Source organism: Brienomyrus brachyistius, chromosome 20 (genome assembly GCF_023856365.1).
Source record: "Brienomyrus brachyistius isolate T26 chromosome 20, BBRACH_0.4, whole genome shotgun sequence".
Taxonomy (NCBI): Eukaryota; Metazoa; Chordata; class Actinopteri; order Osteoglossiformes; family Mormyridae; genus Brienomyrus; species Brienomyrus brachyistius.
The window spans coordinates 760,179-784,251 of NC_064552.1; the positions used below are offsets into that span (position 1 = coordinate 760,179).

The 24,073-nt window shown below is 48.6% G+C and overlaps 1 protein-coding gene across 5 annotated transcripts; it reads right to left on the reverse strand.

Annotated features, from left to right (window-relative positions):
- Positions 1-177: 177 nt before the first annotated feature.
- LOC125715749 (nebulin-related anchoring protein) lies at positions 178-23,589 on the reverse strand. Of its 5 annotated transcripts, XM_048987615.1 has the most exons (42): positions 23,348-23,589; positions 22,951-23,045; positions 22,684-22,771; positions 20,212-20,316; positions 19,721-19,819; positions 19,541-19,648; positions 19,001-19,105; positions 18,164-18,271; positions 17,977-18,084; positions 17,708-17,815; positions 16,688-16,804; positions 16,479-16,583; positions 15,794-15,901; positions 15,553-15,666; positions 15,213-15,311; positions 14,702-14,806; positions 14,447-14,554; positions 13,650-13,757; positions 13,265-13,462; positions 13,071-13,175; positions 12,832-12,930; positions 12,511-12,615; positions 12,203-12,310; positions 11,430-11,741; positions 10,922-11,026; positions 10,335-10,433; positions 9,820-9,924; positions 9,177-9,284; positions 8,882-8,995; positions 8,593-8,790; positions 7,715-7,819; positions 7,368-7,466; positions 6,004-6,108; positions 5,782-5,889; positions 5,308-5,619; positions 5,065-5,169; positions 4,493-4,591; positions 4,186-4,290; positions 3,998-4,105; positions 2,883-3,194; positions 2,543-2,695; positions 178-674 (listed from the first exon to the last, which is right to left on the reverse strand). In XM_048987615.1, exons 1-42 carry the CDS (start codon positions 23,417-23,419, stop codon positions 546-548), a joined length of 5,256 nt encoding a protein of 1,751 aa, XP_048843572.1. In that variant the 5' UTR covers positions 23,420-23,589; the 3' UTR covers positions 178-545. The 5 variants fall into 5 exon arrangements, with proteins under 5 accessions (XP_048843572.1, XP_048843571.1, XP_048843575.1 ...); XM_048987614.1 differs by having other exon boundaries at positions 19,541-19,819; XM_048987618.1 differs by lacking the exons at positions 19,541-19,648; positions 19,721-19,819; positions 20,212-20,316; ... (1 more) ...; positions 22,951-23,045; positions 23,348-23,589 and adding an exon at positions 19,453-19,498.
- Between the last annotated feature and the right edge of the window lie 484 nt (positions 23,590-24,073).

Sequence of the window (24,073 nt, forward strand, 5' to 3'; positions counted from 1 at the left end):
ACCTCCTGCTGTTAAATGAGATTCGTGTTTATGAGCAGCCTGGTAAGGTCTCACTCTGACGCTGTGTCATCGTGCTACAAAGTGATCAAGAGCTCATCTTTAACTGTGGGGGGTGACGTGGGGGGTGCATATACATGAAATAAATCCCTGAATATCGCACTGACTGAAAAGACACAGTTTTGCTGCAAAAGACTTTATTAGCAGAAACCTAAAGCGGATCCCGGTGAGGATACAGCACACACCTGACAGAGGAGCCTGTTCCGCAATGAAGTGCTGGAAGCCGCAGATGGATCTCACACACAGACATCCACCAGCTGACCACTAACCAGCCCTAAAACCTCCCCCTTCATCCTGCTTCCCAGCCCTCATACCAGCCATGACAATCAGCTCTGACCACATCCTGCAAGCCCTCAGTCCCAATCCTTTCCTTGGGAGCTAAAATATCTTAGACACACTGATAATTCCCGAACAGGGCTCACTGTAAACACTCGGGGATACAAATGGCGATGTTACAAAAGCAAGGATGGCTGTGAGTGGGGGGTGATCTACTTGGGGGTCTTTTTCACCATATGGATGGTCTTCATCCTCTTCACGTGAAGGACCTCCATGGCATCGGGGTTTATGGCCGGTTGCTGGAGCTCCTCTGTGTTCTCCACCACTGCCATCTGTTGCTGCTGCAGCATGGTGAGAGAGACATTGATCTGCAGCTGATAAGAACCAGCGACCTGCTGGTACCAAATTTCTGGTACTTCAGAAACGTAAAAAAATTTAACCCTGTGGTACCCCACTATGAACGCAGGCCCACTGTGACATTGTGCCTCTAATAACTACTCGCTGCTTCCTGTCTGTTAACCAGTTTTCAATCCAAGCTGCTACAGTTCCTAAAATCCCTGCAGCTTTGAGCTTATGCAAGAGCCATTGGGGACAACATCAAAGGCCTTCTGGAAATCTAAGTAGATAACATCGTAGGCCTTTTTGTGATCAATTTCTCTTGTAACTTCCTCAAAGAACTCAAGTAAATTAGTTAAACAGGATCTATCTCTTCTAAATCCATGTTGACTATCCCTCAGAATGTTATTTGCATCCAGGTAATCTACCATTTCCACTTGGATTATAGCTTCCATTATTTTTCCAGTAATGCTAGTTAAACTGATTAGCCTATAATTTGTTGGATTACTTCTATCCCCTTTTTTGAATATGGGTGTTATATTAGCACACTTCCAATCAGAATGTACCACACCAGCAGATAACAATTTCTGGAACAGTAAAATTAAAGGTTGGTTAATAATATCCCTCATCTCTTTTAAAACTATAGGCCCTGCGATTTATTTAATTTGAGCTTAACTAGGCTTAGTACCACATCAGCCTCAGTTATACATATATTGGTCAAAGACGACGCTGCATTCATACTAAATGGTGGTAAGTTACTTGTGTTCTCTACTGTGAACACCCGTGTAAAATAATCATTAAAATCATTTACTATACCAATTTCATTTTCAATTATAAGGCCCTTACTATCCTGCAGATTAGTGATTTCAGCTTTCAAAGCTCTTTTGGAGTTAAAATATTGGAAGAAACTTTTATTGTCATCCTTAGCCTCCAATGCAATTTTTCTTTCTACATTCTTCTTAGAGTCTCTAATGTTGTTTTTTAACTCAACCTGTAGACTTAGATACTCCTGCTTAGTTTTTAAATCGTTAGTTAATTTCCATTTGTGTAATGGAGCCCTTTCCTCCTGACTTTATTCTTAATTTCCTTAGTAAACCACCTTGGTTGTAGTTTCCTATATTTAGTTTTGCTGGAAACAGGTATGAAGTCCTCTTGCACTTGCAACAATGTGCTTTTTAAAAATTCCCTTTGCGATTTTAATGATTATTCCTTTTCATGGTTTTCATCTAGTGTATGTTTAAAATTTACCTCTGCTGCTTCCGCATAAACGTTCTCCGAGACAATCATAATCATTTTCATCCTTGCTGTTTGAATCACACCTAGACGGGTACGTGACAAATTTATGCTGAACTCCTATTTTGCTTTATAATTTTCCAATACGGTGCTATTTTATTTAAATACTTCATTTCTTACGCAGTTCTGATTTTGTGTCTGTTCCTCCAACCAGATACATCATTATTAGTTTTATTTTTCTTTGTTTACTGTTGATTTCTGAATCCGTATTTTTTTGGAGATAGTGGTTGTATTATGTTTCAGAAGCAGGCTATTTACAAAACCAACAGTATCCCAGTTCATTTGGCACTTTCGGTACCGAAACTTTTGGTACTGGAAGTCAATGGAAAAGGTAAAGTAGCAGAAGCACCGTACCAAAATTGTGGTGTCTGATGTGGTGGAAAAGCGCAGTATAAACAGAAGATTTACACAAGCGAGAAAGAATGATAGAGCAGAGAAGAAGACGGAAGGAGGATAGAGTGAAGGGCGGCAGAGACAGGGCACTGAAAGCGGGGAGAAGGAACAGAAAGATCTGGAAAAAAGAGTCGAGATCTGTATATCAATCGGTGTGGCCATGTTGACTAGCTGGCCTGTCCCTCACCATCATCTGCTGGTACTGGGCTATGGCCTGTTCAGGGTCCAGCCCCTCAGCCAATCCCAGCTCGGCAGCCCGCCGGGCCATCTCCACCTTGTGGGAGCCGGGGGGGGTCCAGCCAACACCTCGAATCCAGTTCAGGTCTGATTTATAGTTCAGCTGAGAAAAGACATCAAAAACCTTTCGTTATGAGGCCATTACTGCCAAGGAAGGAAAAGGAAGCAGATAAAAGGGAGGGTAGTTAGAACTGGGGGTTGGTTCTGGGGGACCCCTCCCATGGTGACTGATGGGGCTGTGTTGTTAGTGTGGCGGTGGTGTATCTCTCAGCGTGGGCAGGGCCACTCACGTCACTCTGCAGGCCATAGGCCCGCTTGGCGTGCTTCAGGGCCAGCTGCTCGGGGTCGCAGGTGTAGCTGTGCAGCTGCTGCCGGTAACCGCGGTTGCTGGCCTGTGCCTGGCTGCGCCGTGCATGCAGGAACTCGGGCTGGTCGGCGTGCAGCCGGTACTGCGAGCGGCTCTCCTGCGACTGCTTCTTGTACTGGTGGCTGCTTTGGAGTTTGCTGACGGTCAGTGAGTGCCTGATGCGGGGGTCGTCCTCAGCGCAGAGGGCCCCCACCTGGTGGCCCTTCTCCTTTACGAACGCCTCCTTGTAGCGGAACTGAGGGACGCCAAACACACGGCCTGAGAGCCTGTCCCTCCCCTATCACAGACCTGCTCTTCCTAACACCAGACAGAGGGATTAACTGGCCATTTGCACCAGGACAGCTACACAGGAATTCTTTGATCTTCACTTATATCCAACTTGCTCCCATATGAGACAGAAAGGCATAGGTCAGAGTGGGGCAGTTTTGAGGTCAAGGGCATCGCTCAAAGGCCCGGCCTTTGATATGATTACTCTGCCCACCATGGGATTGGGTCCAGTGGCTTTTTGGAAGTGGGCACAAAACTCTAACCCACAAACAACCAGATAGAAGATGAATTTTGGCTTTTGTTCTGTGTTTCTTGTCCCAGTTATTCTGAGTGACTGGAATTCCCTCATGCAGCGTAGTGAGTCCTGACATCAGAGAGGAAGGGAACCCCTCCTGACATCAGAGAGGAAGGGAACCCCTCCTGACATCAGAGAGGAAGGGAACCCCTCCTGACATCAGAGAGGAAGGGAACCCCTTTTGACATCAGAGAGGAAGGGAACCCCTCCTGACATCAGAGAGGAAGGGAACCCCTCCTGACATCAGAGAGGAAGGGAACCCCTCCTGACATCAGAGAGGAAGGGAACCCCTTTTGACATCAGAGAGGAAGGGAACCCCTCCTGACATCAGAGAGGAAGGGAACCCCTCCGATTCACACTGCGGCCTTGCTTAACGAACCCAACACCAAGCAGCCAACAGCAAATTGCAGAAGTCTGGCAAGCCTGTAGGGGATACAGGCTGAGTTGTTGTAGCACAGTGGAAGGGACAGACTCACGTCACTTGCGATCTCTCTGGATGCTTTCGCGGTCTGGAAGGGAATGGCATCCAGCCTCAGGTCATAGCCGCCTGAGCGCACCTGCTCCCCAGACATCCTGTAGGCTTTCTGCGGGCAGCAGCCGGAGACAGGCAGGTCAGCTGGCTGAATGTCACACAGTCACGTGGTGCTAGTCATGTGGACCTCACCTCGCTGACATGCTGGGCGTTCATCCGTGCCCTGATGAAGTCCGGGTGGTCGACAGGTAATGTGTATCTATGTAGGGCATCTGAATCTCCTGCCCGGTACAGCCGCTGGAACCGGAGAAAAACAGAGCTGGCCACACCCCCACTTAAGTCACGCCCAAATGAACCACAATCCCATATATATGTATGGAATTACACATATATACAATAACATGAAAACCATTTAGCATTAAACAGACACTGTCAAAGGACAAACAGACAGTGTGACATCACTTAGTTACGGTTAGGGTTAGGGCTACACTGGCTGTACCTCACTGCACTGTAGGTAACTGTTCTTTGCATGGACAATATCGGGAGAATCAGCAACAGATGTGAATCTCAGGCTGTCTGGAAGTTGTCGGTATTTTTTCTGCAGTGCAAGGAAAAGAAAATGGAAAACTTGATTGCACATATACAAACGAACATACACACAGCACAAACACACATACAAACACACACACACAGCACAAACACACATACAAACACACACACACAGCACAAACACACATACAAACACACACACAACACAAACACACATACAAACACATCCTCACCTCACTGGTGAGCTCTCTCTCCCTCCCTTCCTCTCTTCCTCACCTCACTGGTGAGCTCTCTCATTCTGCCTCCCTCCCTCACCTCACTGGTGAGCTCCCTCACTCCCTCTCTTCCTCACCTCACTGATGAGCTCTCTCTCCCTCCCTCCCTCTCTTCCTCACCTCACTGGTGAGCTCTCTCTCCCTCACTCCCTCTCTTCCTCACCTCACTGGTGAGCTCTCTCCTTCTGCCTCCCTCCCTCACCTCACTGGCAAGCTCTCTCTCTCTCCTTCCCCCTGCCTTCCTCACCTCACTGGCGAGCTCCCCTGCCTTCTTGGCTGATTCCAGTTGTGGTGTTCCCAAAGCCACCCAGGCTACACCCTTCATGAAGTTCAGATCTGACCTGTAAAGTTTCTGCAAGAGACGGAAACAGGATGTGACCGAAAAATTAGCTGTAACATAGTCTTCTCCAGCCCTGGGACAGCTTGGGCCCAACAGAGCCAGAGGAACGTCCTGGTGCCGCCCAGACCGCCAGCCTGCCCGCCGCCTCACCTCACTCTGTAGCTCGTAGGCCTTCTTAGCCTGCTGCACCTTCATGTCGTCCGGCAGCACTGTGTACTCGTGGAGCCTCTTCCGGTAGTCCAGGTCACTGGCCAATGCCTGGGCCTTCTTGGCCTGGCTGAGCTGCATCATGTCCAGTGAGAGATGGTAGCCTGCGCTGGCAGAGCGGGACTGCCGCCGGTACTCCTGCTCACTCTGCAGCTTGGCCATCTGCAGGCAGTGCAGGAGCTGCGGGTCGTCCAGGATGCTGCGGGCGCCGATGTGCTTCCCTTTCTCCAGCAGGAAGTTGTGCTTGTACTGGTACTGCAAGGCATTGGTGCAGCAAAGGAGGTCCTCAATAGGGGGAGCCATTTATACAGGACCATAGAAACAAACACGTGAGAGTGGAAGGAAGCGGGGAGAGCAGGGAGATGGAGGCTCCCAGCATGCAGTGTGGCCCTGCCCTCTCAAGCCTCCTACACTCACATCACTAGCGATGCCCGTCGAGGCCTTGGCTGCCTGGAATGGGATGTCCTGCATGGTCAGCTTGTAGCCCTGGGCTCTCAGGCTCCTCCAGGACTCCCTGTATTTAATCTGTAATCAGAGGGCAGGACTGTAGCACAGGAGAAGGCAGAAGTGCTTTCAAAAACACCAAAAACACTCACACAACACCACATGGCTGCGATGTAAGCGTTATGTCATTCCTACCTCACTGAAGTTGGCCGCATTGATCTTGGCCTGCATGATCTCTGGCCGCTCCGCTGTGAGGGTGTAGCTGTGCCTGGAGCTCCCAGCAGCCTCCCTGTACAGCCGCTGCAGATGAGGAACAAAGAGAGCAGGCAGTCACACTCGGGCGCATTTCCATCACGCTGGGGCGCGTTCCCGTTACTAAGGGAGTCCCGCTCGAGAGCGTTACCGTCACGGGGGGAGTCACACTCGGGCGCATTTCCGTCACGCTGGGGCACGTTCCCGTCACGGGGGGAGTCACGCTCGGGCGCGTTCCCGTTACTAAGGGAGTCACGCTCGAGAGCGTTACCGTCACGGGGGGAGTCACACTCGGGCGCATTTCCGTCACGCTGGGGCACGTTCCCGTCACGGGGGGAGTCACGCTCGGGCGCGTTCCCGTTACTAAGGGAGTCCCGCTCGAGAGCGTTACCGTCACGGGGGGAGTCACACTCGGGCGCATTTCCGTCACGCTGGGGCACGTTCCCGTCACGGGGGGAGTCACGCTCGGGCGCGTTCCCGTTACTAAGGGAGTCACGCTCGAGAGCGTTACTGTCACGGGGGGAGTCACACTCGGGCGCGTTCCCGTTACTGAGGGAGTCATGCTCGGGCGCATTCCCGTTACTGAGGGAGTCACGCTGGGAGTCACGCTGGGGAGCGTTACTGTTACTGAGGGAGTCACGCTGGGGCGCATTCCCGTTACTGAGGGAGTCACGCTGGGAGTCACGCTGGGGCGCGTTATCGTTGCTGAGGGAGTCACGCTGGGGCGCATTCCCATTACTGAGGGAGTCACGCTGGGAGTCACGCTGGGGCGCGTTATCGTTGCTGAAGGAGTCACGCTGGGGCGCATTCCCGTTACTGAGGGAGTCACGCTGGGAGTCACGCTGGGGCGCGTTATCATTACTGAGGGAGTCACGCTCGGGTGCGTTCCCGTTACTGAGGGAGTCACGCTGGGAGTCACGCTGGGGCGCGTTATCATTGCTGAGGGAGTCACGCTCGGGCACGTTCCCGTTACTGAGGGAGTCACGCTGGGGCGCGTTACTGTTACTGAGGGAATCACGTTGGGGCACATTCCCATTACTGAGGGAGTCACGCTCGGGTGCGTTCCCGTTACTGAGGGAGTCACGCTCGGGCGCGTTCCCGTTACTGAGGGAGTCACGCTGGGAGTCACGCTGGGGCGCGTTACTATTACTGAGGGAGTCACGCTGGGGCGCATTCCCATTACTGAGGGAGTCACGCTGGGCGTCACGCTGGGGCGCATTCCCATTACTGAGGGAGTCACGCTGGGGCACGTTCCCGTCCCGTATTCATCAGGGAGCCAGGCGGCCATACCGATTGCAGCATCTCACCTCATTGCTGATCTGGTTGCTGAACTTCGCGTGGACGATGTCTGGCGAGTCAGCGACAGAGGTGTGCTTGAAGTGGAACGGCTGCTGCCGGTACTTCCTCTGGCATGGAGCAGTGACAGGCAGTTAGACAGAATGCAGCATTTTAACCGCATTTTAATTTACAGCCTGGAACTTGCCAATTAATTCCCCAGAGGTTTAGCATCGATTAATCCTGCATATTAAAACTATATTTACGAAAGAACCATAAATCTGTGATTCACATTTGTTACTATTAATGCTGCCCATCTCTGAGTAAGGGTCACTGTACTGAACACAAAAAGTGAGATAACAGTAACGTGCTGATTCACCTCGCTGATGAGGTCAGAGGCACGTTTGGACCCCTCGATCTGCACGGCACCGGTGCTGATCCAGGCTGCCCCACGCAGGAAGTTCAGGTCAGATCTGTAGTGTTTCTGTAAGGAAGCAGACATTGAGCCACTGGGATCTACAGGACATGCACATTGCTCTCTGCATTAAAGCATGTGATCGTGAACATTTAAGCCATTTTCCTTTAAGCATTAACCTTGGGAATTTCATCCTGTAGCCAAACTAAGCTTCTGAAATTGCTGTCAGGGTTTTTATTTATGAGTTTAGCTTTGTGCTCAGAAGCTCATTTCCCTAATACTTGCATATTGCACTTTGGTTTGTTATAAAGTCCAATTTTACACATCTCCCATCCTACACCTACTGATCATTAGTTAATGTCTTTTGGCTTGTCAATGGTGCAGGAGCCCCGTGGAACATGTGGTGAAAGGACATGCAGTGAGGGAGTGTGCAGCGAGAAGCATACAGTGTAGGAGAGTGCAGTGAAGGGATGTGCAGTGAGGGAGCATGCAGTGAGGTATTGTGGAGTGAGAGAACACTCTTACTCGACTCTTTTTCTGGTGTGTGTATTATAAAAAAAAAAAAAAAAAAAAATCTGCACTACTCAATGGAGTTCTCAGAGATAGTATTCATAGCTTGGGTCCTTATTGAGCTAGCATCGGAAATTCATTGCAGAGTCTCAAAGCACTTATGTAAGTCGCTCTGGCTAAGGGCGTCTGCCAAATCCTGTAAATGTAAATGTAAATGTAGAACGTGTAATGAGGAAATATGCCGTGAACGAGTATGCAGTGTGAAAAGTGCCGTGAGGGATTGTGCAATGATGGACTGTGCAGTCAGGTAGCATGCAGTGAGGGAATGGCACCTCGCTCTGCAGGATAGAAGCCCTCTTTGCAGCCTGCAGCTTCAGATCATCGGGCAGGGTGGTGTAGCTGTGCAGGGTCAGCCGGTACTCCTTATCACTGATCAGAGACTGAGCCTTTTTGGCATGGATCACCTCCAGCATGTCCATGGACTGGTGGAACTGGGAGAGCATCTTTGCAGACTTCTTCTTGTACTTGAGCTGGGGATGAAGGCAGTATCCATGAGTGGCTGGAGGGTGGAGCAAAGCAGCTTTAACTTGTCACTTTGCAGACTATCTCACTGCCACTCACGTCGCTCTGCAGTTCTCCAGACCGAACGACATGACTCATGTTGATGTCGTCCTGCACCCCCTTCAGGCCGATCATGTGGCCCTTGCTCTTCTCAAACTCCTCTTTGTACTTATGCTGTAGAAAATCACATTGGGTGCCGCATTAGGCTCTGACCTCGCGACTCTCACATCTCTCACATCCCTCACATCTCTCATATGCCTGAAATAATTATTCTCACCAAATGGGAAGGTCTTTCTCTACCTCTGCCCACTTTTCCATAGGAAACACATGCAGAGTGTTCCTGAGACATACTCACGTCATTGAGGATGTCTGTGGATGCTTTTGCTGCTTGGAAAGGTATAGCATCCAATCGCAGTTTATATCCAGTGTCCCTGAGCTTGGTCCACGACTCTTTATAGCGTGTCTGTGAGGAGGAAGGCTTGCTTCAGTGTAACGGAGCCAATTACACATAGACAGTTACCTGAGGTTAATACTGCCAGTGACACATAGACAGTTAACCTGAGGTTAATAATGCCAGTGACACATAGACAGTTAACCTGAAGTTAATAATGCCAGTGACACATAGACAGTTACCTGAGGTTAATAATGCCAGTGACACATAGACAGTTAACCATAGACGGTTAATAGTGCCAATTGAATTACATATAGAAAATTACCTTAAGGTTAATTGCATTAATTACAAAAAGAGGTGACTTTGGGCGTTAACCTTACTCTCCGAGTTTTGTACTTCCATTTTTACATGTTTAACCTTTTGTATTGTGTTGTATAAAAATCTGGTTAATACCATAAATAAACTGCACACATACACAACACTCCGCCACCTTGTGGCACCTCCACCCTCAGAATCTCTCTTCGCTATGTTGCCCAACATACGTCTGCTTCATCTCTGCACCCACTGATACACATGACCCAAAGAAAAGGGCAGGTCTGCAGCTCACCTCACTGAGGTTCATGGCGTTGAGTTTGGCCTGCATGTGTTCAGGCAGCTCACTGGTCAGGGTATAGTGGTGCTTAATATTCTCCCCCTTCTCCCGATACAGTCTCTGTAAAGTAAGCACCTGTGAGTGGTACACTCTGTTCCCCCTCCTCAACCTGTAACTGGTACAGTCTGCTCCCCCTCATCAGCTGGTAAGTGGTACACTCTGTTCCCCCTCCTCAGCCTGTAACTGGTACAGTCTGCTCCCCCTCATCAGCCTGTGAGTGGTACAGACTGATCCCCTTGTACTAATTTGGAATGTTTTGTAAGTGTGATTAGTTTGGTTTGCCTGGTTTGAATAAACACTGTGTGTGTGTGTGTGTGTGTGTGTGTGTGTGTGTGTGTGTGTGTGAGTGTGTGTGTGTGTGTGTGTGTGTGAGTGTGTGTGTGTGTGTGTGTGTGTGTGTGTGTATGTGTGTGTGTGTGAGATGAGTGCCACTTTTTGTGCGAGCACCCTGACAGAATGACCACCCTCACATCTATGGCCTGCTTGTTGCTGATCTTGGCCTGGACCATCTCTGGCGAATCCTCCACGCTGGTGAACTTCAGGGCGCTGACCTGCTGCCGGTATTTTTTCTGGGAAATGAAAATAAAAACCATTGAGCACCTATTAATTGTCGCCCCAGTTGCTTGTGTAACATTAACTGTATGTTAATGCCAGGCAGCTGATTCTAAATGCAGTGATGGAATACAGGGTCCCCAGCAGTCTGGCCTACGTGACGATCACACCACTGGGTGGCAGTATTATTTCCTTTGGGCCTTGAGGTACCAGAGACGGGATATTTTCCAGGAAGCTTTAGCTGGGACCAAGTCACGGCATATTGAAAGCAGTCTATTTGAATCCAGTGAAGCAGAAGACTGTCTAATGTTATGAATGACAGATCTGGCAGGTTATCTGCATATGAGCACATTTCAGTCTCAGCATCTACCAGCTGTGGAGGCGGACGCTCACTGTGGACAGCAAGGTGGCCCTCGACCCTCACAGCGACTGTCAGTGTTCTGGGGGTATAAGCAGTATGCGAATGCTGCAGTGTGCCGGGGTCTGTCTGCTGGGCGCTCTTTACCTCACTGGCCATGTCCGTGGCTTTCCTCGCCTGATCTACGTCGAGCGACCCTCCAGTTGCCCAGCCAACACCTTTCATCCAGTTCAGGTCTGACCGGTACAGTTTCTGTCAACATGAAGCAGGCAAATTCAAAATCATTGTCATTCAAGCTACCCTCGCGTGGAAAAACAGAGTGTATGCTGGGGTCATAGTGCCGCAACGAAAGGGGCTGGCAAGGTCATGGCTAAAGAATCGGATCAGCATGCCTGTACATCCAAGGGTATCGCCTTGTGTGCTGGGACTCACTGATAAGCTCGATGCTAATGCTAACAGCCCAGAGCATCGTCCTGTTTGAGGGACACACCTTACAGCTAATGGCTAGGGCTAACATTTCAGGGTATCTGGCTATGTGTTGGGACTCACTGATAAGCTCGATGCTAATGCTAACAGCCCAGAGCATCGTCCTGTTCGTGGGACACACCTTATGGCGAAAGGCTATTGCTAACATCCCTGTGCGTGTGGGACTCACGTCACTCTGCAGGTTGTAGGCCTTCCTGGCCCAGGTCACTGCCATGTCGGTGGGAAGGCTGGTGTACTGGTGCAGCACACTGCGGTAGCTTGTGTCCGTGGCCAGGTCCTGGGCCTTGCGGGCGTGACTCAGGGCCATCATGTCCAGCGAGACGCTACATAAGGTCTTGGAGTCCTTGTATCTTTGCCGGTAGTCACGGTCACTCTGCAGCCGCGACGCCCAGGTAGCGTGAGCTAGTTGGGAGTCCTCAGACACTCCCTTCACTCCCACCATCTTGCCCTTTGTCTTCTCGTACTGCTCCTTGTACTTTACCTGGGGGCGGGCAGTGACGTACTCATGGGGGCCACTGTGGGCTGAGGGTAACCTCACCCTGACCTGTCTGTCAGTGCCCTGGAAGTCAGACCCCAACAGGCTTCCGGGCTCACCACAGGGGGGCGTGCACTGCTGTTTATAACACCATTACTGGGTGCATATGCGTAAGGGGTGATTAAACACTGTTGCCTCTTTCAGTATGGGTAATTGGTGCATTTGGTCACACTGAATTACATTTGCAGTGATGGCAATACATTTATGTCCCCATTAATTAATTCTATTATATCGCTTTTTAAAACTTTTCTTACAGGTAACCTTAACCTTTCCGACAGAAAAAAATGGGCCGGTCCACCGGCGGAGAGCAAACAGTGAGCTCATAATCATGCATCTTCTAATCCTGGGAAGGGCAGGATGCTGCACCAGAAGACATACACGGCGAGGTCACGGCAGTGGAGACTCACATCACTGGCGAGGTCACGCTTGGCTTTGGCGGTCAGGATGGACAGTGCGTCCATGCGCAGCTCGAATCCCTTGTCCCTTTGCTGCTCCCAGCTGCTTCTGTACACTTTCTGCAGGAGACAACAGAGAAATGACAGTGTGTATTCTAGTATGTTAAAAGGGCTCTAACATTCATACAAGTTAAAAGAATTGTATGTTTTTCCTGGACTATGTCACACAGATTATAGTCACTGCAGACTATATTGGTCCTATGAGCAGCGGTGGCCCGGACCACACTGTAAGGACATTGGGGGAATTACTGCAGTCTTACCGCACTCAGCAGGTCAGCGTTGGCCTTGGCCTGCAGGAACAGTGGCTCCTCTTTGCTCATGGTGTACTGGTGTAACACCTGCTCTGTGCCAGCCCTGTACGTCAGCTGGGTGGGGCAGAGGACCATAGGATGTCACACTGCAATGCACGGCTGCTAGGAAAGACACTCACTGCAATGGAGTCCCGTCACTGTATGGTTCACAAGGACCCCCAGGATCACACTGCACTACACTGGCTGTGTACACTGTATATTAAGGCTTTGACGAGTGCTCAAGTGTCTCTTTGGGAAGCCGGTCCATAGTTGGCAAGCAGTGACTCTCACCCCACTCTGAAGCTCCTGACTCTTCTTCGCGTGTTTGATGGAGGGGGTATCAGCCACCTGGGTGAACTTCACTTGGTCCACCCTCTGACGATACTTTTTCTGAGCAAAGCAGAAGACAGACATAAGCTTCAAGCAAAGAAGAATATTTCAGTGTGCCTGCGATTCAGCCCTGAAGTTTACCGTGGTACGCAGAGCCACTGCCCCAAAAACCAGGCCCATACAGCAACACAGACTCTCACCTCGCTCAGTAGGTCTCCGGCCTTCTTGGCCTGTTTGACATCCAAGCACCCATCTGCCTCCCAGCCTACCCCTTTCATCCAGTTTAGATCAGAACGGTACTGGTTCTGCCAAAGAGTCCAAGGGAGAACCATGCTTCAGGACACGCTGATGTATATGTTTACAGATCCATGCGCCACTTTCTCCGCCGCCTCACCTCACTCTGTAGCTCGTAGGCCTTCTTAGCCTGCTGCACCTTCATGTCGTCCGGCAGCACTGTGTACTCGTGGAGCCTCTTCCGGTAGTCCAGGTCACTGGCCAACGCCTGGGCCTTCTTGGCCTGGCTGAGCTGCATCATGTCCAGGGAGAGGTGATACTGGCCCTGGTTCTCCTTAAAGCGTTTCTTGTAGGCCACCTGAGAGGACACATGCAGCAGTAAATTGGGAGATGATACAATGATTACATGATCCTAACTTATTATGAAAATGCATGTTCTTGGACTGTTTCTCTGTTGGCAAAGATCCAGTATCCACACATAAATCCAGGTTGGTATAATTTGCCACACTCCCTCTACAGTCCCTCTTTCACTGCACAATCATCACCTCACTGTTCATCTTGGCCACGTGGAGAGAATGCAGTGTCTTGGAGTCACTCACGTTGACACCAACAGCCTTATCCTTGGTTTTCATGAATGATTCTTTGTACTTTATCTGTTAAGATGACACACAGAAGTTTACTAAATTTCCACGTGGAAATTTCTGAAACTCAGATAAGATAACATAAGATAAGATAAAGGTTTTTAGTCCCAGAATTACACTGAAAGCTCAAGACTTAAAGCTGATTAATATTTCTGCGTGAAGGCTATGCTGTGACCTACGCTGTGACCTACGCTGTGACCTACGCTGGGACCTACGCTGAGACCTACGCTGAGACCTACGCCATTGTGGGTATCCATTTATTAAGTCCTGGTTATATTTGTGCTTCCCATAGAAAATTTTGGAAAATTGTCAAGCCACTGTAAAGTAACTTTTTATGCATTTTCCCTTCTGGAGTTATTGTCTGTACTACTTTTTACTATTTTTGTAGTCTTGTAAAGTATGAATAAACGTGGTGGAGGTAAGTGACATCACTGCTGTCATCCTGAGTATTTTATAGACCTGTTGCTAAGGCTACGGTGTCGGGTCCACAGCTACGGCGAACTTACGGCATCAATTCGAAACAAAAGTATAATTGATCCTGGAAGCATGAGTCACCTATTAAAGTCACCTATTAAAGTCACCTATTAAAGCTTGTAAATGCATGCTCTCTCTCTCTCTCTCTCTCTCTCTCTCTCTCTCTCTCTCTCTTTTTCTCACTCTCTCTCTCTGTCTTTGTCTCTTTCACACACACACTGACTTACATCACTGGCCAGATCTCGGGATATTTTTGCGGCCTTGATAGGCAGTGTATCCGCACTCATGTCACATGCCTTGGATTTTGTCTTCTCCCAGTCCTGCTTATATTTTATCTGTGGGGGCGGGGGGAGGGGGGTGTGGTTGTGGGTTATTCAACTACCCACAGTATTACATATCAATTTTTCTATGTTAACAGTTTTCACAGCCTGGAGACCATAGTTCCAAATTTAGGAGCAGAAAATATAAGGCTGGCTGCTTACATTGCTGTACAACTCAGCATTAGCCTTAGCTGTTCTGATCTGGGGGAGGTCTTCAGGCAGAGTGTACTGAGTCTTAGTCTTCTCGTAATTGGCCCGGTAATTCAGCTGTGGTAAGACCAACACAGTATATCAGTCTGCGATTGGCGGTGTTCAGACAATAACACAGTGCAAGAGTGACAGGAAACCATGAGAATCACAAGAAAACCGCTACAGTACTAGAATGTCATGAGAGTGACAGGAAACCACAAGAAAACCGCTACAGTACTAGAATGTCATGAGAGTGACAGGAAACCACAAGAAAACCGCTACAGTACTAGAATGTCATGAGAGTGACAGGAAACCACAAGAAAACCGCTACAGTACTAGAATGTCATGAGAGTGACAGGAAACCACAAGAAAACCGCTACAGTACTAGAATGTCATGAGAGTGACAGGAAACCACAAGAAAACCGCTACAGTACTAGAATGTCATGAGAGTGACAGGAAACCACAAGAAAACCAGGGCACTTACGTCACTGAGCTGCTGAGAGTTGATTCTGGCCTGCACGATATCTGGGGTGTCTGTCACTGAACTGTACCTCAGCTTGTCGATGTGCTGTCTGTAGTTCACCTGGATTGGTTAGTGGAGGAAGTTTAATAAAATGGCAGTGTTGCAAAAGACTCCTCTCTTGACCCTAGGCTACATTTCCCCCTTTTGCCACAACATCCTGAAGGCAGTTCTTACTCTAGTTACCTGTTGGAATATTTCACGATGTCAGGAGAATCATCTCCATTGTGTTCAGTTTCCACAAATTACCTATAACCGTCTATGGGCTCCCAACAGGCTGAGCATTATGTGCCAGCAGACTTACATCCTTCAGCGGCTCCAGTTTCTTCTGTGTATAGTAGGATGGGGTATTGGTGGCCGGGTAGTTGTACTCTGTCTGCTCAGCCTTCTCCTGTTCATAGTCTGACTTATAGGCGATCTGAAAGATATGATCTGTCATAGGTCACCTCCTTGCAGCCCCTCCCACAAGTACAAACAGACTCCGCCCTCATCACAGGCACAACACAACCACCCATTGTAGGGACGACCTTGGAGGTGGGTCTTACGTTGCTGGCCAGCTTTCGTGCTTTCATGGCGTGCGCGGTCTTCCTGTCCAGACCGGAGCCCTCGTACTGCCCCTTTATGTGCTTCGCGTACTTCTCTTTATACCTGACCTGCAAAGGGCAGCAGCAAAGCGGATGAAGCCTTTGCTTTGATCCTGGGGCTGCCTGCGTGAGCAGCTTGCCATGGCTCCTGGAGCAGAAGGCACCTGACGCAGAATTCTGTGTTGCTAAGACGCTCCACCCATGGCTGTATGCGTAGTTCTGCGACGCTCACACACGGTCATGTTTTTTGGTCTTTTCGTGGCTTCGCCTTGCGTTTCGTGAGGATTTCGTGGAACATTTTGTTCACCATGTTTCACTGATCTCAGCAATTGTGTGTTCCGCCGCAGAGCACAGCGTATCATATGGCGCCGTAAATATCACGATGCCCCAAGAACAGAGTTATTCTTGACCCAGTCAGAGTACCAGAGCGATGGACGTGAGTGATATATTTGGGCACCAGGCGCAGTCCGGCTTCATTTCTGTACTAAAGCAAGGCTCACATTTTATTGGAAGTACTCATAACATAACTCCAGCCCATAATATTCCTATGACAGACAATCATACTGAGATACTAATATTACTTGGGGAGTACTGAGATGTAAGGCCCAGTAGTTGAGGTAACATGAAGTACAGCATCGCAACTCACATCACTGGTGAATTTGGACATCTTAGATGTGTTCTTGAATTGCGGCGTCTCACAGTAGTTGATGCTGTGCCCTTTGGTGCTCTCCAGATCCTTCTTATACTCAACCTGGAAGCCATTGCAGATGAATAATCTCAGTTGGAACCAAAGCAGCTCCTGCAAGCCCCTGGTTCCTGCCGTCACGCCGCTCTCATCGCCTGCAGAGCACCTACCTCACTGACCAGCTTGTTGATCTTACGCACAGTCTTGAGAGCTAGGTTGTCCTCAGTGGTCATTGTGTGGTAGTGAGCCTGGCCTTTCATCTTCGAGAGGTCCTGCTTGTACTTCAGCTGCGGGACAGCATAAAGACAGACACTCTGGTGTCAGCAGCCCAGGCAGACGCTCATGCGGGGTGATACATGAAGGTGAGATTCCTGCAGCATGAGCAAACACACCAAACAAACACACGCCACTAACTGTCCGCCAGTCTGTGATGTCACCACATGCCATACCTGTCCACCTCATGTCAGTGACAGCAGGAGAATGGTGACAATCCACCCCACAGGCTCACAGGCTAACAATGACAGACTCCAAACCGGAGGGACATTTGCCTTTAGGCAAAAACATTATGTGTGATATTGCTATTATTGTGTCTAAGTGGGGTATGGTGTCATGCTTGGCATAAGAAGATTGCCAGTTTAAATCCCAGGGTGGCCAGAGCCCCATCACCATTGGCTCCCTGCACAAGGCTGTAAACCTCCCAGTTCCTACAGGGACCGGCTGCTTCATTAGTTGTACTTTGCTTTGGATAAATGATTCTGCTAAATAAATTAAATGTTATTATTATCGGCGGTTTTTGTGGACTTTTCTAGGATGTATGTTGGATCTTTATAATCCTTTATAATCTTTATGATCCTCTCAGTTGAAAGCAGTTACTGTGTAAGAATCACGGTTTTATTTTTCAAAAAATTGTGAGCTGAGTGGCAAAAACAAACAAAAAAAACATTTCAGCTAAAAGCAGAATGTTAAACGTTAAACACCTAGAAAAACTGATGTATTATTTTGACATATTGTCACTTTAGTTAATATTATATATTTTTATATCATTATGGACTTATTAGGCCAAGTAGCTCACAGATGGAGAATACAGTGGCACCTTTTGGGATTCTTTCTAAAATAGCTAACAGACAAATCAAAAAGCAACCGCACAGCGCTGGTGCTAAAGTTAGCATTAGCGTTAGCCCGGGACTCACATCGCTCGCCAGATCGTGGGCCTTCTTAGCCAGCTGGTAGGCCGGCGTGATCATGGCAGGAAAGCTTCCTTTTCCTTTGTGCTGCTCGTATTCCTCGGTGTAGGTGTGCTGTGAGAAGGACCAGCATGGTCAGTGATGAGAGACAGCACACACACTCAGCTATATGGGCTGAACCCTACAATCAGACGGGCCGTGCAGTCATTTGAGGAATCATTACTGCAGTGTGGCTCATCCCATTTCAGCGCTGTCATCCGGACATCGCACCCCACCTGGCTGAAATTCTCTGCGTTTTCCCGAGCGAGTGCAAATTCCATCGTCCCAGCCTCAGCGCTCCCCTTGCCCTTCAGCTCCCTCTCATACTTCTCGTGGTACTTCACCTGGAACAGGCCATTCGGTTAAGCATATCAGCTCCCTCCACGCTGACTTGGGGAACTGCCTATGTGTGTCCATGCTTACATCACTGGCCATCTCTCCAGCTTTCTTGGCAGCTTGGTACCCAGGCGTGCAGTGAGCTGGGAAGCTGCCTTTTCCTTTCTGCTGTGAATACTCCTCCGTGTAGTTGTACTGCAAGTACACAAACACGCAAGTTCAGTGCAAGTGCCATGCATTTCATATCTATACAAGCTACAAAATGTACCAATGAAGAGTGAGGAGAGATTCCACACCTCTCCACTCCTCTGTTCCTATACTCTCCACCTCTCCATTCTAAACCTCTCCGCCCCTCTATCTCACACCTCTCCAATCTGCACCTCTCAATGAATTCAACTGAATTGTCTCAAAGCACTTTACATTATCCCTGCCAGCAAACCAGGAGGGACAGTGGCAAATTAAAGCCCCCCAGAAGGACGAAACCTTGGGAGGAACCAGACTCAAAGGGGAGCCCATCCTCCAGGGGCCTCTCCAAACTACACCTCCCCACTCCACCACTCACTCCTCCCCACTGTTCACACTGAATTCCTCCTGGGTAACAGCTTGGCTTGTGGGCAGAAAAGACCAAGTGATGGAGACTGGAGAAAAAACCTCAGTGGTGCTGGTAACCTGGAGCTTACCATGGTATCCAGCAGTCCATGGTCACACACAATGATCAAGACGTCTAACCTCTTCCTAAAGGGGTTCACAATACCCACTGTCATGCAATCCCTTGACGCTTTCCTACTGTGTGTGTGTGTGTGTGTGTGTGTGTGTGTGTGTGTGTGTGTGTGTGTGTGTGTGTGTGTGTGTGTGTGTGTGTGGGCACGACCTCCTCCCTCCCCATGTGTCCCGGAGATGGGAGACCTCCTGAGCATAGCTTACATCACTCGCCAGCTTTCCCCCGGACTTGGCCAGCAGCATCTCAGGAGTGTCAGCCACCGTTGTGAACTTTGAGATTCGCTCTTCATGTCCACGCTTATACTCCAGCTGTAAGGAAGGAGATAAAGTCGTGCTGTTACAGTAAGATAATCACCCCCAAGCTGCTCTCATCATCGACACATCATACTCACATTGCTGGCCAGGCTAGAGGCCTACTTTGCATGCTGGTAGGCCGGGGTGGTCATGACAGGATAGCTGCCCTTCTCATGTTTTACTCACATTGCTGGCCAGGCTAGAGGCCTGCTTTGCATGCTGGTAGGCCAGGGTGGTCATGACAGGATAGCTGCCCTTCTCACGTTTTACTCACATTGCTGGCCAGGCTAGAGGCCTGCTTTGCATGCTGGTAGGCCAGGGTGGTCATGACAGGGTAGCTGCCCTTCTCACGTTTTACTCACATTGCTGGCCAGGCTAGAGGCCTACTTTGCATGCTGGTAGGCCGGGGTGGTCATGACAGGATAGCTGCCCTTCTCATGTTTTACTCACATTGCTGGCCAGGCTAGAGGCCTGCTTTGCATGCTGGTAGGCCGGGGTGATCATGACAGGATAGCTGCCCTTCCCTGTGCTCTGCTCGTACTCCTCAGTCTGCTTCAGCTGTCGACATAGTTCACAGTTTAGGTGTGTTACGTCTCTTGAGCACTGGGTGAAGAGCTCAAAAACACTTACATCACTTATTGTCCTCTGGTCTTGAGTGACACGCACATATTCCTGGTTGGTCTCAGAGAACCAGGTCTTCTGCTCTTCATACTCAGCCTTATAGGCCTTCTGCAGATGGATGGATGGATGGAAGGAAGGAAGGAAGGAAGGAAGGAAGGAAAGAAAGAAAGAAAGAAAGAAAGAAAGAAAGAAAGAAAGAAAGAAAGAAAGAAAGAAAGAAAGAAAGAAATGTATCCATCCCAAGCCAATTATGAAATATTAGTTTCACACTTTTGCAACCATTGGAATACAAGCTGTTCACTGAAAGTACCTGAATCTAATATGCTCTCTCGCTTTTCTGATACCTTTTCCTGACTTGTGTATCACATAGTTCACTCAGTCAGCCCACTTGTTACACAAGGACAACTCACATGGCTGATATTCCAGTCTCCTACTATTCCTTGCTTACTCACCTGCTTGTTTCCCCTCGTAAACTTGTCTGAATGCCATACCCCACTCACCTGGCTAGCGAGCTGGTTGACTTTGCGGGCATGCTCTACTTCCTTCGACCTCATGTCATAGTGGAAGGTAGACATATACCGCTCACCATCCTCCCGGTACTTAATCTAGGGTGTAAGACATGAATTTAGGACTCACACAGGGAATAGGCCTACAGGAGTTCTGTTACAGCCCACAAGAACTTCAGGATTATCATGGCAGACTGTCTTGAGGTCCATCACAGCAAGCTGCCTCAAAAAACTGAAAACTATCATGATACACTATCCTGAGAACCTGAAGAGTATCATGGAATGTTCCAGCAAGGTTCGTCAAGGACCTGTGGACTACCAATGCATAACCTAGCTCTCACGGAAGACTGTCTCAGGAACCAAAGTAATATCATAGGAAGTTGCACAATATACTGCAGAAGGATCCCAGGACTATCACACCAGGCTGCTCCAAGAATATACAGCAAATCAAGAAAAAAACTTCCCTGAGAACTGAAGGATCATCACAGCAAACAGGAACATTTTATTCTCCAAAACATGTATGTTACAGGTGGCGTAAACCAAGTCCTCCGAACCTGCAAGCGTGATGGTGTTTGCCAGCAGCTGACAAACAGGCACAGGTGCTCCTACAGAAGGACCAGGAGGTGAGGCCACATCCCTTCCTCAGGAGGTCATTTTAACAACCAAAGAGATAAAAGAGGTCAGGGCTGAGGGGTCCCATCTCCGTCAGGACTCAGAAATAGACCCAGCCAGAACCTGGACCTCATTCCTGGCCCATGAAGTCACAGAGGTAGCAGGACTGTTCAACCCCTAACCCACACAGAAGGGACTATTCAAACATAAATGTTCATACAATGCTGGGGATCGATAATGGTACGGACCGCCAACTTGTGAAGTCATTAGATCATTAAATGTGAGGGTAGGTGCATTCTAAAGTGGAAGCAAAGATCAGCATGTTCTGGAATGTTCACTCCACAAGAGCAAACCGTATCTCCTGGCCTAATGCCTAAGACAGAACAACAGTCCCATAATGCAACAGTATTTCTTGATGTAATGCCTCAGACAGAACAACAGTCCCATAATGCAACAGTATTTCCTGGCCTAAGGCCTCAGACAGAACAACAATCCCATAATGCAACAGTATTTACTGGCCTAAGGCCTCAGACAGAACAACAGTCCCATAATGCAACAGTATCTCCTGATCTAAGGCTGCAGATAGAATAACAGTCCCACAATGCAACAGTATCTTCTTGCCTAAGACTGCTGTACAAATTCATGAACTACAGGAAAAAGTCAGACACCTTCCATGGGCTTTACAGTCACCAGATATAAACATCTGCAAGGCTTCATGGGACGTGCCAAGTGCAAAGTAGATTTGCACGTGTTACATCACCCGAGAGCAGCGGCCTAAATATAAACAGTACTGTGTGAGTCACAGGCAGCCAAAGGAAATGCTTCTAGCTGTTTACCTGGGTGGGAAGCGTTGATTTGCTCATATAAAACAGGAAATGGAAGTGACCGACTCATCAAGCACATGGGTATGTTGGATGGTTACCTCAAATCCTAGGATAACTTTAGGGCAGGTTTTGAGGCCAAGTGACACACTTTGACAGACATCACAGATACCAGAATTATACACCAATATGAAGATCATATAAACATCAATATTCCTGAGTGCCTAAGACTTAAGTCTAAGTCTAAGTACATACAGAGCTCACAGAAAGTCTTGGGACATTTGCTATTTCAGTAAAAATATTGCAGATTTAGCAGTGTCATAACAAAAGTCAATTGACAAGCAATATTTAACATATATGCGCATATTTTCTGCACATTTTTAAGTGTCGTAATTTCCCTTATGAAGTTCAGTGTCGATGTTGGAAAGCAGAGATTATGTGAGCTTAGAGCCCGACGAGATACTGCTGTTGTACTTTCATGTTGGGTGACTCATTCAGTGCTGTTCTTGCCATTTTGCTAACAATTGCAATTGTAGACATTGGCACTCAAAGAGATACTGAACACAAATGTTTGGTGTTTTATGTTATTGCAAAGGTTTTACTAATTAAAAAGCAATGAGACTGCTAGTGAACGATTTTTTAAAACTGAGAACACCTCTTTAAAATCATAATTTGGGTTGCAATGTATTACTAGTGTAAGTTAATGTTTTATGTCTTGAGCTAAATCACAGCTGACCATTGACAATGTATCATTTCCTAATTTCTCAGCTGTTAGGAAATCAGCCTGTTTCAGTTTAAGCTATAAATATCATCACGCTTTTTCGAAGAGTCACCAATGTGCTATGAGCACCTGCATCCACAATGTGAACCACAGCGTGTTTTGAATATGAACTCATGCTTGTGAAGCATCACATAGAGATGATCGGATGTGCAGAATCACACGCGTGACGCGTGACACGCTCCGCACTGAGCTGGAGAGAAGCTCTGTGGTCTAACGGGCACAGAGCTGCGTGTATGAGTGCGCCACCCTCACCTCACTCACGGCTTCACTTTGCTTTTTGGCGTTGATGTTGACAGGGGTCTCGTAGACGCTGGTGAACGTGTTGTTCTTGGGGTTATGCCTGAAGTCCAGCATCAGGAGATAATATTTCATAACTCAAATAAGACACATAAGACATAAAACAGACATAAATTACACCAGTTGCACTGATGTCATTTATGGTGTCCAGTGACTGCAGCGCCTCCTGTTGGTGATGAAGGGATATGGTACTGTAACAGTGGCCTGGCGATGCCCACTTACGTTTGGCAGTAGGGTTTCTTTTGGTGGCTGACACAGTTGTTGGCAGTGAGGACCATCTTGCATACTTCACAGTGAAAGCAAGACTTGTGCCAATTCTGTTACAGCCAGAGAAAAACGCACAGACACGTTACTTCGCAGTGTGGCAGTGGCTGGAGAGACCTGCTTCTGGAGATGTTACAGGAAGCAGACAGCTTTGCCTCACACGTCTGAGGAGTGTGAAATGTGAGAGGCAGATAACTTTTACGCCAAAATTTCACTACATGAACAGGCAGTTTAAAGCAGACTCACACATAAACTCATAAACTCACACATGCCGAACCTTTCTGAAGGTTTTTCTGGAGAAACCAGACCTGGTTTCTCTACGGTTTGAGCTGTTTTTGAAAACTGGAGATCCTACCTGGCCGATGCAGTTGATCTTCTCGGCAGGGTACACTGCATACCCACACCTGGCACACGACTGGACGTTCATGTCACCGGAGGGGCGACGGACACCGATGAGCGAACGGGGCAGGTAATTGAGGATGAGTGGTTCTGATGAGCTTCTGGAAGGAGGGACAGAGCAGGCGATACGACCGGGACACAACTTGTCTGACACGGATCAGCGCTGTGCCTAAACTTAGTACTTGCCGTTACAGGCAGCATGTCTTACACTGTGCCGGTGGCCAGAGACCACCCCCAGGGGGAGGGACAGTCTGTGGCACCACACAGTCGGCTATCTAGCTGTCTGTCAGGACAGGAATCCGGTACGTGGTGACAAACAAGGCCTATCATTTAAGTTTGGCGAATGAGTCACTGTCCTGATCTGCAGCAGAATGAGGATGAACTAATACCTGACAATCTGCAAATAGAGGTTACTGGTGGTGTACAGGGTTCCCTCTGGGTCCCTCCTCATGTTTGCTGCTGTCCGTGAGAGCACTCTGACCTGACATGTGATACTCCAAAGCTGTTATGAAGCTCCAAAATTAGACTGCAAGGTCTTCAGGGTCTCCATGCCTGGCATATTGGTCTCCACATAAACTGAGGTGGCCTTAATGTTTAATAATCATGCAAGGGTTATTGTTTCTGCTTCTATTTAATGACTGGCTGGCGAAATCACCCCGTGCTCCCACATGCATGAGTCACA

What these genes read in the sequence shown, in the direction of transcription:
- LOC125715749 (XM_048987614.1), bottom strand. Translation starts at nt 23,419, where the DNA reads ATGAACGTCCAGTCGTGTGCCAGGTGTGGGTATGCAGTGTACCCTGCC. An exon ending in TGTCCAAATTCACCAGTGAT is followed by an intron (nt 15,902 to 16,478) that starts GTGAGTTGCGAT and finishes TGCCCTTTGCAG; the next exon opens with GTCAGGTATAAAGAGAAGTA. An exon ending in GCAACCAGATCAGCAATGAG is followed by an intron (nt 6,109 to 7,367) that starts GTGAGATGCTGC and finishes CCTCATCTGCAG; the next exon opens with CGGCTGTACAGGGAGGCTGC.